Here is an 18,693-nt window from a genome sequence, read left to right as displayed (position 1 = left end):
AGAGGCTTCACAAAGACATGATGGCGGCGAGGCCATTTCCCACCAACGCTGTTACTGTTAAGGTGCATATAACCACGGACACGTGTAGAGGACACATAGTGCCTCCAAAACATCCCCCTCCTCCTCCAACAATGAAAACATTCTTGGCAAATACCTTTGCATTGGTCCGTCTGGTGGCAGTCCAAGAATTTCACCTTTAACGACACAACAAGAGAGCACCACCACCATCCCCCCGCCACGGCCCACTTAATCCTGGCCACATTCCGAAAACCAACTACATAAAACCGCGCTACTAGGTCCGCAGTCACCACCACATTACCACCAACGAGGTTACTGTTAAGGTACATATTACCAGTCTGACTGGGGCATGCAGTGGGGGCCGAAGCCCACCCGTATTGTATCTGACGTTAGCTCTGCTGAGTAGGGCACTGCAATGGGATATATTTATGTACCGCCGGTGGGTTCCAGGGAGCCACCCATGCTGTAGGTGCACACGGAGTTTAACCTACATCTGTCCACTTGTAAAGAACCCCAGTCTGACTGGGGCATGCAGTGTGGGCCGAAGCCCACCTGCATTAAGCACGACATTACCTCAGCTGTGATGGGCAATGCAATGGGATTTATTTATGTACCGCCGGTGGCTTCCTGGCACCCACCCATGCTGTGCGTCCACAGGGAGTTGTTACTACATCTGTCCACTTGTAAAGAACCCCAGTCTGACTGGGGCATGCAGTGTGGGCCGAAGCCCACCTGTATTAAGCACGACATTACCTCAGCTGTGATAGGCACTACAATGGGATATATTTATGTACCGCCGGTGGGTTCCAGGGAGCCACCCATGCTGTAGGTGCACACGGAGTTTAACCTACATCTGTCCACTTGTAAAGAACCCCAGTCAGACTGGGTCATGCAGTGTGGGCCGAAGCCCACCTGTATTAAGCATGACATTACCTCAGCTGTGATGGGCAATGCAATGGAATTTATTTATGTACCGCCGGTGGGTTCCAGGGAGCCACCCATGCTGTAGGTGCACACGGAGTTTAACCTACATCTGTCCACTTGTAAAGAACCCCAGTCTGACTGGGGCATGCAGTGTGGGCCGAAGCCCACCTGCATTAAGCACGACATTACCTCAGCTGTGATGGGCAATGCAATGGGATGTATTTATGTACCGCCGGTGGCTTCCTGGCACCCACCCATGCTGTGGGTCCACAGGGAGTTGTTACTACATCTGTCCACTTGTAAAGAACCCCAGTCTGACTGGGGCATGCAGTGTGGGCCGAAGCCCACCTGCATTAACCACGACATTACCTCAGCTGTGATGGGCAATGCAATGGGATTTATTTATGTACTGCCGGTGGCTTCCTGGCACCCACCCATGCTGTGGGTCCACAGGGAGTTTAACCTACATCTGTCCACTTGTAAAGAACCCCAGTCAGACTGGGGCATGCAGTGTGGGCCGAAGCCCACCTGCATTAAGCACGACATTACCTCAGCTGTGATGGGCAATACAATGGGATTTTTTTATGTACCACCGGTGGGTTCCAGGGAGCCACCCATGCTGTGGGTGCAAACGGAGTTTAACCTACATCTGTCCACTTGTAAAGAACCCCAGTCTGACTGGGGCATGCAGTGTGGGCCGAAGCTTACCTGTATTAAGCACGACATTACCTCAGCTGTGATGGGCAATGCAATGGGATTTATTTATGTACCGCCGGTGGCTTCCTGACACCCACCCATGCTGTGGGTCCACAGGGAGTTGTTACTACATCTGTCCACTTGTAAAGAACCCCAGTCTGACTGGGGCATGCAGTGTGGGCCGAAGCCCACCTGTATTAAGCACGACATTACCTCAGCTGTGATAGGCACTGCAATGGGATATATTTATGTACCGCCGGTGGGTTCCAGGGAGCCACCCATGCTGTGGGTGCACACGGAATTCCCATTGCGGAGTTGTACCTGGCTGTGACAATTTATAAAAAACCCCGGTCTGACTCGGGCATGCAGACACCTTGACAGAATGAATAGTGTGTGGCACATAGGTTCCCCATTGCTATGTCCACGTGTGCAGCTCCAGATGGAGGTGGCACAGGATTGGATTTCTCATTGCTTCTGTACAGCATTGTGGACTATCGGCCCGCCCCTTTTATGGGGGGGTCGCTGCCTAGCCATGCCAACCCTCTGCAGTGTGTGCCTGCTTTTCCTGTGGCAGACGCACTTATAAATAGACATGAGGGTGGCGTGGCATGAGGGCAGCTGAAGGCTGGGCAGGGACAATTTGGTGTACGCTGTGGACACTGTCGTGCGGGGGGGTGGGGGGGGGGTTGGGCAGCATGTAACCCAGGAGAAGTGGCAGCGGAGTGTCATGCAGGCAGTGATTGTGCTTTGTTGGAGGTAGTGTGGTGCTTAGCTAAGGTATGCCATGCTAATGAGGGTTTTTCAGAAGTAAAAGTTGTTGGGAGGGGGGGGCCCACTCTTGCCGGTATTGTGACTTAATAGTGGGACCTGTGAACTTGAGATGCAGCCCAACATGTAGCCCCTCGCCTGCCCTATCCGTTGCTTTGTCGTTCCCATCACTTTCTTGAATTGCCCAGATTTTCACACATGAAAACCTTAGCGAGCATCGGCGAAATACAAAAATGCTCGGGTCGCCCATTGACTTCAATGGGGTTCGTTACTCAAAACGAACCCTCGAGCATCGCGAAAAATTCGTCTCGAGTAACGAGCACCCGAGCATTTTGGTGCTCGCTCATCTCTAATTACTATGTTGACAGATAGTACATTGTGAACATAAATGCTACAGCAATCAATGTTCAAGGTCTCCAAACATACTTTATAAATCAATACTTACACATTTTTAGTGTGTAGGCAAAAATATTTCTAACTCAGTTTTTTTTTTAATGGCATTTTTGAGAGAAAGCTTAATGCATGTACTGTATATATACATAGAGTGAGAGAGTGTTTACATACACATTTTTCCCATCTCTATAACAATGCCATTGTATCTTTAAAACACACCATTATAAAAGTGCCAGCAATAGTGATGCCAGAAACACAGTCACATGCATCTCTTTTGTATGGCTCATAAATAAAAGATTTAGCTTCTCCTAGACAAGTCATTTACATACTACCACAGAAATCATCTGAATGTAGAGATCTTTTTGGCCCAAACTGCATCAAACCAATAAATGAATCACAGAAGGGGAAATATAAAAACATAAAAACAATCAGAGAAAATAGCCATATACTTACTGAATAAGGAGTGCATATAGCTGCATCCTCTCACCATGCAGGCAGCAGACTACCAAATGAGGGAGCTAATTGCACCTGTGAGGGACACCAGTGAGACAGCCACTCACACAGCCTCTTAATATAGAGGGGGGTGGCTGCTTGGTGTATAATTCCACACAGAGTGGATACAAAGTGGCAGACCTTCTGATACACGTAGTGCAGCATGCAGACCAGCAACCTATTAATGACGCCATAATAGTTTGCCCCGCACTTCAAACAGTGAACCACATTGGTACTGCCACCCTGGGCTACCCCTGGAGTTTTAAAGCCACACTGCATGTGAATGATAGTTAGTAAATGCAAGGCATTAGTTGGATTTCGGCCAAGGTACATCAGCTCACTAACCGTGTCAAGGTTCCTTGCATGTAGTGAGTCCCTATACTACTATAAATACATCACAGAAGGGGAAATATAAAAACATAAAAACAATCACAGAAAACGGTCATATGTTTACTGACTGAGGAGTGCATATAGCTTCTCCTCTCACCATGCAGGCAACAGACTACCAAATGAGGGAGCTAATTGCACCTGTGAGGGACACCGATGAGACAGCCACTCACACAGCTGGTCTGCTGGTTTGTGGGGGTTACTGTGTACTCACATACTACAGAAAGAGCAGCAGAATCATGGACTGTGCAAGGGAATCTGGTTTGATGTAGCCATATGGGGACTATTCAAAAGTTGTCTGAAGGGTACTGGGACATTTTTGAAAGCTTTTGTGATTCTGCATTAACCATGTGACATATAGTACTGAAAAGCTGATATTCATTGTTAAAAAATAGTGTATTTGAAAAATAGATGTTCACTTTTAGCAAAGACTGGAAATAGTATCACAACTAGTATAGAGTTTCAACAGGATATAGTTGGTAGTCAGTAATTGTTATTAATATTGTTTTCTACCTGGGGTTTGGGGATTTTTCTCTTACTCTTAGCCCACAGCTTATAACAAAATAAAACTGTGTTATTGCCTTGCTCAGCATCATATCAAACATTCCTGCGCACCTTACCTTGTTGCGCTACACACAAACCCCCTATATAGTGTCTGCCCAGAGCTCTGTAAAGGGTTAAATGCATTTGTATCTATGTATATTATTGTTGGACTTTTTACAGTATATGTTCTTGCTAGAAACCTCAGAGAGGTCACATGACTGTGTTTATTTTACTATAACTTTAATGATGTGGATGAACAGGGAGTGAACTCCACACTGATTGGCTGTTTGGCTAGGTATAAAAAGGTAGGTCTTAGGTGATTTAGCATTTTTTTGCAGAGAGCCTTGTGAGGCATGATCTGCCCCAGTGCTACTAGAGAGCTACATTTTTCTGTACTTGAAAGCGTGTAACTTAGATTCCTAGAGTGGTGCTATCCAGGTGTTGCAACATGATTGCCAGAGGGAGGTCTGCCAAAAATACAAGGAAATGTCAGCTGAAAATACCAACCCCAGTCATCACCAGGAGGGAAACCACCAGTGAGCACAGATAGACCGACAGCCAGTATCCAGATATTCAAGCTTTGGTGGTGTGTAATTGTGAGTACCATCACCCAGGCTCATCACCAGTAAAACAGACTGTTTTGACTTCGGGACAGTGACTGCATGTTTCAGTTAGCAGATTTGGTAATTTGGTTAACCCAAGTTCCTGCAAGACTAAGTAATTTCAGAGGAGACTACTTTTTTCAAACAGCATCTTAGAAGCTATTTAGCACTGGCCGGAGTAAACCATTTATTGACTTTGAGAATTCTATATAGTGTGCACAATATCAAGTACAGCCTGCTCGTAGGGTACGTTCCGAATTATGACATTAATCAAATGTTAGTTAAGAAGATTCAAGTTATGCCTCTGGTAACAAAGACATAGCTCCTCATAGAGTGCTAACCATAGAGCCCCTATAGCAGTACTCAGAAACCACATGTAGCTCTTGGGGTCCTGGCATGTGCAACCTCTGCACTTGGTTGCAGTCATATCTTTAGTAGACTATTTCATTTTAAGTGAAGCCTATACTATATCAAGGTAGATTGTCAAATTTGTGTCCCACCAAATATAAGGTATTTTTATGAAGTACCACTGAAAGATTTGTGACTCCTGAGATAACCCATTCTGCATTTCATTGTTTAAAACATGTTTATTAGAGAGATTTGACAAAACAGAATTTATTAGTAAATTATTTATCTTGTGTATTGTAATATGTCATTTAGGTAAAGATAACCAAGCAGATCTTCCTTTAATTCCATGGAAAACACATCATGGCATATAAATGAAAAATTCAGTCCAAATATATTTTTAGATGACAAAATTAAAGATAGGTCTGTTTCATAAAACTTTCTCTTATGATTTGAAGGATGGTAATAAAATCACAGAGGTGAGAAAAACAGCAAAGACATTATTCACTGAAAAAGCCAAAAATGTAATACCTGAAAGTCTGCAAAGCAGACATGGTCGCCATTGGCACGATCGCCATAAGGCAGGCACAATCGCCATTGGCACAATCGCCGTAGGGCAGGCGCAATGGCCATAAGCCCTAAAGATATGCAGTCAGCCAGACTTCGCAGACTTTCAGGTATTACATTTTTGGCTTTTTCAGTGAAGGATGGTAATAGCACATGTAATTGTATAAAACTTATACATTAGGCCTCACAATTAAATTTGCTGAGAGTATATCACAGCAATGAAATATCCAAGTGATTGTCTGATTCATGCCACGTGAAAACATATTTACAAGAAAACAACAAGCAAAATGTAAAAAAACATATTATCCTGGGAATGCTCCCCTGCTGGTAACATACCCTCATGTTGTATTTTAAATGTTCTGTTCTACAAACAATTTGACACAGGATAACATAATATGTACAAACTAAAAACCTTTTACCCTCAATAAGACAGGGACAGCACCTCTACTTCCAAACAGAGACAGAGGCAAACTTAGAAACAGCAGAAGTCAAAACTGAAGACATATTTATCACATAGCTAGCTTTGATACTGAAAACTAAGGTAAGGCAAGACTGTATTTGTTGAGCCATACAACAGAATCAAAAGATAAACTAGAGTTGGAACCAGAATAAGAGGAGACATTGCAAAATGCCATCCAGTAGCAAGAAAGCACCCTGGAAAATATTGATGATTTAAGGGATAATCTAGTAAAATGATCTTCTAAAATGCCACAGATCCATGTGAGAAGATCCTAGTGGTTAAACAGGTTGTCTGCTTTCCGACCACATTTTCAGAAATTCAATACACTGATGTGTAATGGCATAAGAAACACTAAAAAGCTTGTAGGCTAACCTTAGTCCGCGTATTAAGCCCCCTCAGTGATCAATGAATAATGCAGGTAAATAAACAACAGCATCCCTAGGTTTGCAAGATGATTAAAGTGTTCAGCACAACTGCAGATCTTGAAGATTTTTCTGTTTGTAGCTGCACCTGTGCTGTATGCCTACAGTACCTACACAGCAGAGGTCAAATTTTTTTATGTAGGTTTTGAAGCCAAAAACAGAAGTAGATTCAAAAAAGAGAAGTCGCATCTATCCTTTATGCTTTTGATCCGTTTATGATCCACTCCTGTTTTTTGGCTACATCAAAAAACCTGGCCAAAAACTGCATGTGTCTATTGTAGGGTTAACTGTTTTTTAGCATTCATTTAGTTAAACTTTGTTCACATTCCTTAAGAATAATGACAAGAGATGAGCGAGCACCAAAATGCTCGGGTGCTCGTTACTCGAGTCGAACTTTCAATGATGCTCGAGAGTTCGTTTCGAGTGACGAACCCCATTGAAGTCAATGGGCGACTCGAGCATTTTTGTATATCGCCGATGCTCGCTAAGGTTTTCATTTGTGAAAACCTGGGAAATTCAAGAAAGTGATGGGAACGACACAGAAACGGATAGGGCAGGCGAGGGGCTACATGTTGGGCTGCCTCTCAAGTTCCCAGGTCCCACTATTAAAAGCCACAATAGTGGCAAGAGTGAGACCCCCCCCCCCCGCACTGTCAGCATAAAGATCGTTCTCCTCTGCCAATCAGATTGGTCCCTGTGCTGAGCCAATGAGAGGCAGCAGTCACTCACCCATTCATGAATTCATGAATGAGTGTGTGAGTGAGATCTGCCTCTGATTGGTCAGGCTGTGACCAATTAGAGGCAGCTCATTCAGCAGTCGGGGATTTTAAATCCTTGGCTGCTGAATACTACTCACAGCTGTTCAGAGCAGTTCAGGAGGACTGCCGCCGGCCGCGCTGAACTCCGTCTGCCGAGACCAGGTGTATATATATATTTTTTTATTTTTACACATTTCTGGATGAATTGCAGGGAAGGGCTTATATATTTAAGCCCTTCCCAACAATTCATCCCGCGCTCGCCGGCAGCCCATTGCTTTCAATGGAGCTGGCTGTATTGCCGGCTCCATTGAATTCAATGGTCAGTGCTCGTTTAATCGAGACGAGTACCGCGTGGTGCTCGTCTCGAGTAACGAGCATCTCGAGCACCCTAATACTCGAACGAGCATCAAGCTTGGATGAGTATGCTCGCTCATCTCTAATAATGACCCTTCTACAGGAGACGAGAATCTTAAGATTCTCGTTTGCCTGATGGAACCAGCTGGTGACGTCATCACCAGCTCATATATGCTCGGGCAGCCTATTTTGACTGCACATTCCTATGTGAAACACTAAATAAGCAGTGTTTAAACAGCATTGTAGGTGCCAGAGTCGGTGCTGGTTTTTATGTCAGCCGAAACTGAGCGACAAGTGAGAACCTCACGATTTTGGCACGTTGTTCCATCATTGGCACGTGTTTAAATTAAATGATTATTGTTTAGTTTCACTCATTTGAACGATTATCTAAATGATAGTCACTCCATGTAAACAGGGCTTAAAACATAGCTGAATTCTCTAAAGGCCCTTTTACATGGCATGATTATCAATGTGATTAATTGTTAGATTGAGTGAGTTTCACAATAATTGTTAGGTGTTAATGCGTGTAGAAAGCAAATGATCAGTAATAAATTGTTAGATCTCTGACTAAATCTTTCATGTAGAACTAAAAATCATCATTTCGTTATAAATGCTTTGGTATTAACAGGTGTCATAACTGTTGATGAGCAATTAGGTGAGTTATCAGTTTGTCTCAGTATTGGGATGATTTCACGAAAATCATTGTGAAATGGGATGATTGATTCTGACTCCCATTAAAGTCAATGGGAGTAAAAATGTGCCTTCCAAAAGGTTCCCAATGTAGCCAAAGCCCCCCAAACAGCTAAGCATGGGCCTTCTCCAAGAAAAAGCTGTAGATCTTGATAGGGGCTAAAAGGGTTAATATATGTTGCTTAGCAATCCATTTGAAAAAATAAGGATGAATACTGCAATATTTTATGTGTAAAAGAACTGATGACTATTTTGAGGAACAAGCCTGTGGTTTCCTGTCTTGAGCTCTACGCCTGACCTGAGTGGAATCAGGAAGGTCACCAGAGCAGATGTCCTTTAGTTTATCAAGAAATGGCTTAACCACAGAGAGTTATCAGTTCCTAAAAAGAATGTGCTTGTCTAAGTCATATGTGGAATCACAAGTTTTTCCCTGTTTAACCACAAGTCGCATCCTGCGAGGGCGACTGTCTATAAAAACCAAGACATACAGAAAATAAACAGAGTTCATTGCTTCAACCATATACTGTGTGTATTGGTCAATGCTTTGTCTCCAGAGCGCTCGTACCTAGGTCAATTTGGAAACGGACAACATCACTGACCAGTCTGTTTGAGCAGACTAACCCCCGACAATCTAATGTGTCTAATGCTTTAGAAAATATTTTCTTTGAGAGAAGCAGGTAGAGGAGGAAACATGGTGGAAGCAGGAAAAGAACAGCAACATCAGTTCCGCCACCAGCAGCAAACGGCACCTTGAGGGTAGAGTGTGCTCCTTGTGGAAACATGATGTCAGGAGGAGACTTGCAGTTGCCGGAGGTGGCGCGTGGCACGGGTGTGGCGGTGTGCCGGGGACCGCCGTAGGCCGTGGTGGTGTCGTCAGGTTGGCGTCCGCTCTGGTGTAAGGCGTGGGGTCCGCTGCACTGCGGGGTGCGGTGGCCGGGCTCAGAGTTTCCCTGTTAGGGGGTGCGGCTGGCAGAGTGCTGGCCTATATGCATTACCAGTCAGCATGTCACCAAATCCCGCCCCGACCTAGGTGGGGATTTTGGTATATAGCTACACAGAGACTGTCAGTCAATGCCAGTGTTTGGTTGTTCTCCAGCTAACACCCACTTCAGTTTCTCTTCTAGTCTGCTGACCCGGTTATGTTCTGTTTCCATATGCTCTGACTTTGATTAGTCTTGACTAGAAATGAGTGAGCATACTCGTTAAGGACAAATACTCGAGTGAGTATCGTCCTTTTGGAGTATCTGCCTGCTCATCCGCAAAAATTCAGGTGCTGGTGGCGAGATCTCTCTCCCCCCCCCCCACACCCGCTCCCCCCTGCTCACTTCCGAAATCCACAGCTCACCCTCACCAGCACCCGAATCTTTGCGGACGAGCAGGCAGACACTCGAAAAGGACGATACTCGCTTGAGTATTTGTCCTTAACGAGTATGCTCGCTCATCCCTAGTCTTGACCTTGTTTGTTACCTTGTTGATTGCTTTGTTCTCTTGTACTTAGTTTGTTGGTACTTTCTGTCTCTCCGGTTACTTGGTCTTTCCTGTCCTTGTCCCTGGGATCCCATCAGTGCAGAGTAGGGACCGCCGCCCAGTTGGCACCCTGGGGTTTAGCCCATGAGGGCAAGTAGGCAGGGACAGGGGAGAGGGTTGGTTATAGGGACTTCCAGTCCCTAGGAGCTCAGGTACTTCCGGATTTTTCCAAGTTACTTCTCCTTTGTTCCAATCTGTTGGGTTCCTGCCTCATTTCTGGTCATGCTTCTGTCAACTCGGCGGCAGCAGTTAATTTTGTGAATTACGAGTTTGTCAAGTCTATAGCCTCTGAGTTGTAAGACCTAAATCCCAATTTACAGGTCTCTGGAATTGATGCTATCCCGCTGGTGCCGGGTTTGATAAAGAAGGTTACACCGGCACTCAGGTTCTCAATGGGAGCTTTGCATTCTGAGATATGTACATTTTTGGTGATGGAAGGCATATTGGTTGATGTCGTGTTGGGGTTACCTTGGTTGCAGCTACATAACCCCATTATTGATTAGGCCGCATCCAAGTTGATACAGCGGGGTACTGGATGCAAGGACCTTCTGACAACTGTTCAGTTGCATTCCTCTGTTTGTGAGGTGGCCGGCCTATCTAAGTATTTAGAAGAATTTGTGGATGTATTTTCCAAACAGTTTTCGGAGGCTTTACCCCCTCACAGGGAGTATGATTGCAAAATTGATCTCCTTCTCGGAAGTAAGATCCCTAAGGGGGGTATTTACAATGTGACTGTGCCTGAACGTGAGGCTATGAAGGAGTACATGACTGAGAGCTTGGCCAAGGGCCATATACACCATTCTGAGTCTTCTGCTGGGGCCTGTCTGTTTTTTGTGGAGAAGAAGGATGGCAGTCTACGGCCTTCTATAGATTATCGAGCGTTAAATATGATTACTGTAATGAATCAATACTCGCTTCCACTTATCCACGATTTACTCAATCAGGTTGTGGGGGCTAGATGGTTCTCCAAGCTCGACCTCAGGGGAGCCTACAATCTGATTAGAATTCGTGAAGGGGATGAATGGAAGACCGCATTTAATACCCCGTTCGGACATTTTGAATGTTTAGGAATGCTGTTTGGATTATGCAATGCCCCGGCCGCTTTCCAAGGCTTCATGAATGCCATTTTTCACAATATCCCTGGGGTCTCCATGCTGGTATATTTAGATGACATTTTAATTTTCTCACCCGATTGGGATTCTCATGTGAGTCATACAGATGTTGTCGAGACAGTAAATTGTTTGCCAAATTGAAGAAATGTCAGTTCAGGGTGCAGAAGGTATCGTTTTTGGGCTATGTGCTAACTCCTTCAGCCATACAGATGGATTCCGATAAGGTTTGTGCCATAACCGAGTGGTGCCAAGCGACCAGTCTTAATGCACTGCAGCGCTTTCTTGGTTTCACAAATTTTTACCGTAAGTTTATCAGGAACTTTTCAGTGGTGGCCAAACCGTTGACGGACCTGACCAAGAAAGGCGCTGATTTGGTTAACTGGCAGCGGGAGGCTATAGAGGCTTTTGTAAGTTTGAAGAAGGCATTCTCGTCAGCCCCTGTACTGGTACAGCCTGATCTCAACTTACCTTTTGTGGTGGGGGTAAATGCATAGGAACATGGTGTGGGGGCGGTTTTGTCTCCATGGCCAAGTTGTAACCTTGTGTCTTCTTTTCCAGGAAGTTTGGTCTGGCAAAGAGAAACTATGATATTGGCAATAGAGAATTATTGGCGATCAAATGGGCGTTTGAGGAGTGGAGACATTTTTTGGAAGGGGCCAAGCATCAAGTTACAGTATTTATTGATCATAAAAATTTGATATATTTAGAGTCTGCCAAACATCTAAACGCATGACAGGCCCGGTGGGCTTTGTTCTTTTCACGCTTTAATTTTGTGGTTACATACATTCCTGGTTCAAAGAATGTTAGAGCTGATGCCTTTTCCGTAGTTTTGGAGCCCCTGAGCCGGAGGATTCCCATTCTGAGGGGATCCTGTCGCCTGGGGTAGTAGTGGCAGCCTTGACATCAGATGTATCCAATCAGATTTTGGCAGCTCAGTCTGATGCCACGGTTTCCTCTCCTGAAGGGAGGCTTTTTGTACCCAGTACCTGGCGGTTGCAGATACTGGAGGAGGTCCATACATCGGTCTTAGCAGGGCACCCAGTATCCGTAGTATGTTAGAATTATGCAAACGTTTGTACTGGTGTCCGCGGATGGCCCGGGATGTCAGGAGTTTTGTGAAAGCCTGTACCACCTGCACTCGTGGGAAGATTGTTAGGAGACGCCCCGAGGGGCCTATAATGCCACTGCCTGTTCCATCTAGGCCATGGTCGCACTTATCCATGGATTTTATTACCAATTTGCCCATTTCCCAAGGGTATTTGGTGATATGGGTGGTGGTTGACCGTTTTTCTAAGATGACTCATTTTGCTCCATTGAAGAACTTACCAATGGCTTCAAAGCAGCGATGCAATGGCAGCATTCCAGGCATATAAAGTGAAAAAAAATACTTTATTCCTCCATACACTGCTACGTTTCGACCCTCTCGGGGTCTTTGTCAAGCTTGACAAAGACCCCGAGAGGGTCAAAACGTAGCAGTGTATGGAGGAATAAAGTATTTTTTTTCACTTTATACGCCTGGAATGCTGCCATTGCATCGCTGCTTTGAAACACTGGATTATACCTAGGGGGTATTTGGAGGCTCTGACCCCCACGCTTTGGCGCGCATCTATTGGACTTGTAAGTCCCCTTTAAATAGATTTAAAAATCCTAAGGTGTGCTGTGGGCTATCGGAGTGGATTACGAAGTTACCAGCGGCGCCAGAATTGGCATCCATTTTTATTAAGGAAGTTGTACGGTTGCATGGCATTCCCAATGATGTTGTGTCAGATCAGGAAGTACAATTTGTGGCCCGCTTTTGGCATGCGTTCTGTAAGAACTTGGGAGTGGGGTTGTCATTCTCCACGGCCTTTCACCCAAAATCCAATGAGCAGACCGAACGCATGAACCAGGAACTCATTCAGTATCTCAGGCTGAGTGATTGGCAACAGCAGTGGGCAGAATTTTTGGCGTTGGCAGAATTTGCCATTAATAATCATTGCAATTCCGCGTTCAGTAACTCGCCATTTTTCTGTAATGTGGGTTATCACCTCAGATGTTCTTTGGGGGTTTCTTCGGTTTCTGAGAATCCTGCAGCTGATGTTAGAGTTGCCAAGCTAGAGGAGGTGTGGGGTGAGGTCCGACGGAATTTAGAACAGGGCAGGAGAGGCATGTTAAAGGGTGGTGCTAACAGACGCACCATCTCGGATCCCTTCACAGTTGGTCAGTAGGTTTATTTTACCTCCATGAATTTGAGGTTAAAGGTTCCCACTATGAAATTAGCCCCACGTTTTGTGGGATCTTTCCTGTTACCAGAGTCATCAATCTGGTGGCTTTTGAGTTGGTGTTACCAGAGTCTTGGAGGATACATAACGTTTTTCATAAATCTTTGTTGAAGAAATACGTCCCTCCTGTGGTTTTTGAAATAATCTATGCTCAGATATATGTGATTAAAAATTGTCAGCGAATCAGTGAAATCTGCCATGTGGGTGCAGACGTCAGGTGAAATCCATGCCTAGTTCATTTTTATAAATATTAGCTATCCACATTGTCTGTGGACAGGAGGATGCGTCGGTCAGTTAACATACTGCCAGCTGTGCTGAACACCCTTTCTGATAGCACACTGGCACCCTTTTCTTGCCCAAAGTAACACTCCCTACGGTGTTGAGTAATGGCACACTGGCCAGACAGTTGGGAGACTGGTATCCCTTGCTCCTCTTTCTCTGACCACAATATGTCATTATCTCTGAGGACATGTTGCATCTGTTACACCAGGCAGAAAACAGGAATGGTCATACTGAGCAGTGCATCATCATGACTGACCATTTTGGTTGCTTTTCAAAAGCGAGCTAAAAGGGCACACACGTCTTTGATCTGCAGCCATTCCACTGGAGTCAAATGATCGGTCATCAAATTACATCTGCTAATAGCATACACCATTGCCCTGTCCAGCTGGTTAAGCCTCTGCAACATTTGCAATGTGGAATTCTACAATGTAGGCACATCACAATTTAGGCAGTTGAAGGGCAGCCTGAACGGTTGTTGCACCTTTGCCAGATGAGAGACAGCTCAGTGTAAAAGCTGAAAGTATGACCACTGTTTCCCGGCCTTTTCAGGCACTGGATTTAAACCTGAGAAATTGTTTAGGATGTGCTACACTACCAGATTCATCACATTGGCCAGGCAAGGTACACATGTGAGATTGCTGAGGCAAAGGGCTGCCAGCAGGTTGGCCATATTGTCACACAGACCTTGTGTGGCTTTAGATTGTGCTGCGTCAGCCACATGTTAGGCTGACCTGTTCTTCATGCTGTGGATGTAATACATAGGCAAAACCACTTTCTACAGAACACAGAGCTGTTGCTTCAGGGGGAGCTGCTTGAAGTGCTACCTAGGCCTGTCCTCCAGCATCTTCACCATTGACTGTCCGCTTGTTTTTATTTAATTATTTTATTTAGTTTTTTTGTTTCACTTTTTAGTGTAATTTTATGTAACTTATCAGTTAACTTTGTAGTTTGCAGAAAAACACTGCTAGCTATCTAAGGCCTGCAAAGAATTTGTAGTCGCTGCACTAGTGACTTGGAACAACATCTGAGGCAGATGACACGCACTGTTTGTCTTTGCCATTTCTCTGTTTGGTTTCCTTTTTGTTTTATATTAACCAAAAAAAGCACCACCAAGCCATATTCCCTAAAAGGCATGTTTCATGACAGTATATGGCCACAGATTATAGCTTGTATCTTTGTAAGCTGTCTGTTTGGCGCGGCATAAATGAATTCCCGAAACCCCACTGCTAGCTATGTTAGGTCTGCAAATAATTCATGGTGGCAACTTTGAATGATGTCTGAGGCCACAAACAAAGAACCGCAATATTCCCCATGCCAAAGTGTATTTTGTCTGTTTGGTCTGTGGCTTTACATATTAACAGCAGCAGAAAGATACCGTCTCCCAATGTAGGAACCACGTTTTGTATAGGCATATAAACGTGATGCAGCTTCTTCCTCTGCTCACTCCAATAGAATCTCCTTTAAGTTCTCTGCTGGTATACAAGCTTTCACAGACAACAGATACACATATCTATCCCTATTAACAACAGACCATGTGTTATATAAGCATATAACTGTGATGAAGCTTCTATGACCTGTGTTCAACTGTAAAATGACCACTGGTTACACTGTGCCTATGCTATATATGGCTAGGTCATGTAATACAGGCATCCAATGAAAGTGGTGCCCATCTGCAAGATGGAGGACACATCTGGTGACCTCAGCAAAGCACCCTGACTGCTGATTAGCTGCATGCTGACCTCTACAGTGGGCATTATGGGAAATTCTATTTCCCCAAAATTTCATCAAAAACCAGTTCAGATTAACCCACTTCAATGTAGCAAAAATCAGGAAGATTTTATAGCCCTGGCCAATCATGATGAACAACACTTGTCACAATGATTTGTTGCATAGAAAGGAGGAGTAGAAAGGTTTAACACAAGGTGTAGTTATGATCCAATGAACATTCAAATTACCCAATTATTGTTCAGTGTAAATACATGGGAAGTTAACAATATATGATCACTACTTTACTGATGGTCGCATTACTGTTCCAAATTATCTTGCAATGTAAAAGGGCCTTTATAGATAAGAAGAGGCCTTACCTCACAAGTGATGATATAATGGCAGCATAATACCTGATTGGATAATTGTAAAAATATCATGTAGCATAAGACAGAGGAGGACAGTCCAGCATGGAGAGGTACAAGGGACGTTTACGCTTGAATTCCGGGGTTGATGGATAAATCAACACGACTCCCCTCCGTTTGCAGACTGCTTATCATGAATGCTGAGTATGATATTGTTTTGCTTTTCCATATTTTCTTGCTATACTATTTTTATATTAACATGTGAGAGCCCCTTCGCAATGCCCGATGACATAATTTGGTGCTGCCAGTAACATATATATATGGAAATGATTTTGAATATTCCATTAATTCACAGAATACATTTTGCAAAAAAGAAAATACACTTACCTGAAAAATCCGGGAGGAGAGGAGCTGATCACAAAGTTCTTTTCCATATTTTGTAGAATATCATTTAACATTCTGACTCTGATGGGATCTCTTTCTTTGGGGTCATTTGCTGGTTTCATTTCATTAGACTGGAACAATTGTGCAGTTTCTCTTAAATGCTTTGCCATTTCTATTATATCAGTAGAAACGTCATTACCTACAATCAGATTACACAATATGAAGACTTTCGTAGAATTCCTTTTTACTATTATCTGATTATTAATGTTATTTTAATTCAAGATTTATTTGATCAGATTTTTTTGATTTACAAATAACATTCTCATTTCCAATGAAAAGACTTGATTTATGTATATTTTTCAACAGAAATGTATAGCTGCAGTTGAGGAAATATGAGAAGGGAGCATTTTATGAGTTCTGAATTACATGGTGCAGCACATTCAGTGATAAAATTGTTGAATTTACACCGATAACAAAATGGAAACATTGTAAAAGGATAACACCTATAAATTATGTTAACATGCTGTTTCATATTAAACAACTTTATTTATGGGTTAAAATGCCTTCAGTTTTAATAAGGCAGAAAATAGGATCTGCATAACGGTAATAAATATATTGTATCCCTAAACAATGAAGTCAATTTTTTCCCAAATAAATAAAAGCACAGTTAATAGCTGGCTTGACATGATACTAAATTTGGCCCTAAGTGTGTCCAGACTAATACAGTATTTAATGACAGAGTCCTTGGAGCTTCTAAGATGAGAACTGCAGATTTTAATACTTTAAAACTTTACAAGAAACTTATAAGTTCAGTATATTTTAAACATGAACAGATATAAACATGGATTACTAATCTTGACTAAAACATATTTACCATTTTACCTGTTCACCTGCATATCCACAGACATCAGTATTTTCATGAATATTAGGTTAATATTATACCTTTATCATTTATCTGAATTTTAAAGTTGTTTTCCCGTAACTTAAAATTGCTTCACAACCACTTTGTCCTTTGTTGCTGCTGACCAGGACCTATGATTGTTGTAGCCAATCACTGGCCACAGCAGTGACCTTCTATAGCTAGAAATTGGCTGTGAGTAGTTGTGAAGCAATTTCAAGTCAAGGACAAAACTTTTTCAAGAGAAGATATAAACAGCAAAATTGTGCCTCTGGTATTAGAGCTCTATTTAAAAGCTATTGGGATACTGACTGTAGGGATGTCAACATTTGATAATGCTACTCTTTTCCAAAAATACTCAAAGTTTAATAAGACTTCAGCTCTACTTTCTATTTTACAGTCAAGAATAGGAGTCCAATGTATTCACAAGATGCATTGGCTAATCCTCTTTTATATTACCCCAGCCTGTAATTTAAATATTTCTCCCCATAGATTTTATATATCACAGGAGGTAACTCATCGATAAGTATTACAAATTTCAACCCCTATAAACATTGTCTGTTATAAAAACTGTTATATGAAGGTAATTTGTCTCCAAAACAGGTCCCTTTCAATAACTCCTGCTCAAAAGCGGATGCATCTTTCTTTTTTTTCTTACAGATGCTAACCAAAAGTTCCCTTTGTTTATGGATAGTACCTGTACTTACGCAAGCCTGGCAATTCTGATGACTAGATCCACAGCAATTTACATACTAAAGTGCCATGTGGTCCTACTCATCCAATCAGGGAGCTCAATAACCATACAATTATTGATGGACAGTAGCCAGTTAGCATATGCAGAAGCCTCCTTTCACTCTTTTGTCTTGGAACATCTAAAAGATTAAAGGGGTTGTCCCGCGAAACAAAGTTGGGGTATACACTTCTGTATGGCCATATTAATGCACTTTTTAATGTACATTGTGCATTAATTATGAGCCATACAGAAGTTATTCACTTACCTGTTCCGTTGCTAGCGTCCTCGTCTCCATGGTGCCGTCTAATTTTCAGCGTCTAATCGCCCGATTAGACGCGCTTGCGCAGTCCGGTCTTCTCCCTTCTGAATGGGGCCGCTCGTGCCAGAGAGCTGCTCCTCGTAGCTCCGCCCCGTCACGTGTGCCGATTCCAGCCAATCAGGAGGCTGGAATCGGCAATGGACCGCACAGAAGACCTGCGGTCCACCGAGGGTGAAGATCCCGGCGGCCATCTTCGCAAGGTAAGTAAGAAGTCACCGGAGCGCGGGGATTCGGGTAAGTACTATCCGTTTTTTTTTTTTAAACCCCTGCATCGGATTTGTCTCGCGCCGAACGGGGGGGCTATTGAAAAAAAAATCAGCTGATTGAAGTGTGTCACTTCAGTCTATACAAGGCACAACTGAATGGGACTGAGCTGCTCTCATGCCATGTGACTAATGAAAATCAGCTCTTCCATTAGCTAATCAGTAGGAATCCTGAGTCAACTATCGATAACCTATCCTAAGGATAGAATGTCAATATTTTACTTCTGGAAAATGCCTTTAAGTATAATCTACCAATTTGTTTTACTATGAATGTTGATATTTGTTTTTAAATTAAATAGTAATATTGTAAAATAGGTGTGAACCAGATCCATCAAAACAACCACAGAGTTATCATCTGCTAGCACTCAAGTCTGACATGCTGTTTTACTTTTCTCACAAACCAATAAGTACTCCAACAAAAATCTC

General features: G+C 43.3%; 1 protein-coding gene across 1 annotated transcript in view; it reads right to left on the bottom strand.

Moving 5' to 3' along the window:
- Window positions 1-18,693, bottom strand: part of NAALADL2 (N-acetylated alpha-linked acidic dipeptidase like 2) — an 855,965-nt gene that overhangs the window by 30,495 nt on the left and 806,777 nt on the right. Inside the window, 1 exon segment of the mRNA XM_066601349.1 lies at window positions 16,058-16,253. Within this exon segment, the coding sequence (XP_066457446.1) occupies window positions 16,058-16,253 (196 nt within the window).

Source organism: Eleutherodactylus coqui, chromosome 1 (genome assembly GCF_035609145.1).
Source record: "Eleutherodactylus coqui strain aEleCoq1 chromosome 1, aEleCoq1.hap1, whole genome shotgun sequence".
Classification (NCBI taxonomy): Eukaryota; Metazoa; Chordata; class Amphibia; order Anura; family Eleutherodactylidae; genus Eleutherodactylus; species Eleutherodactylus coqui.
This window is presented reverse-complemented; position numbering and strand designations above follow the sequence as displayed.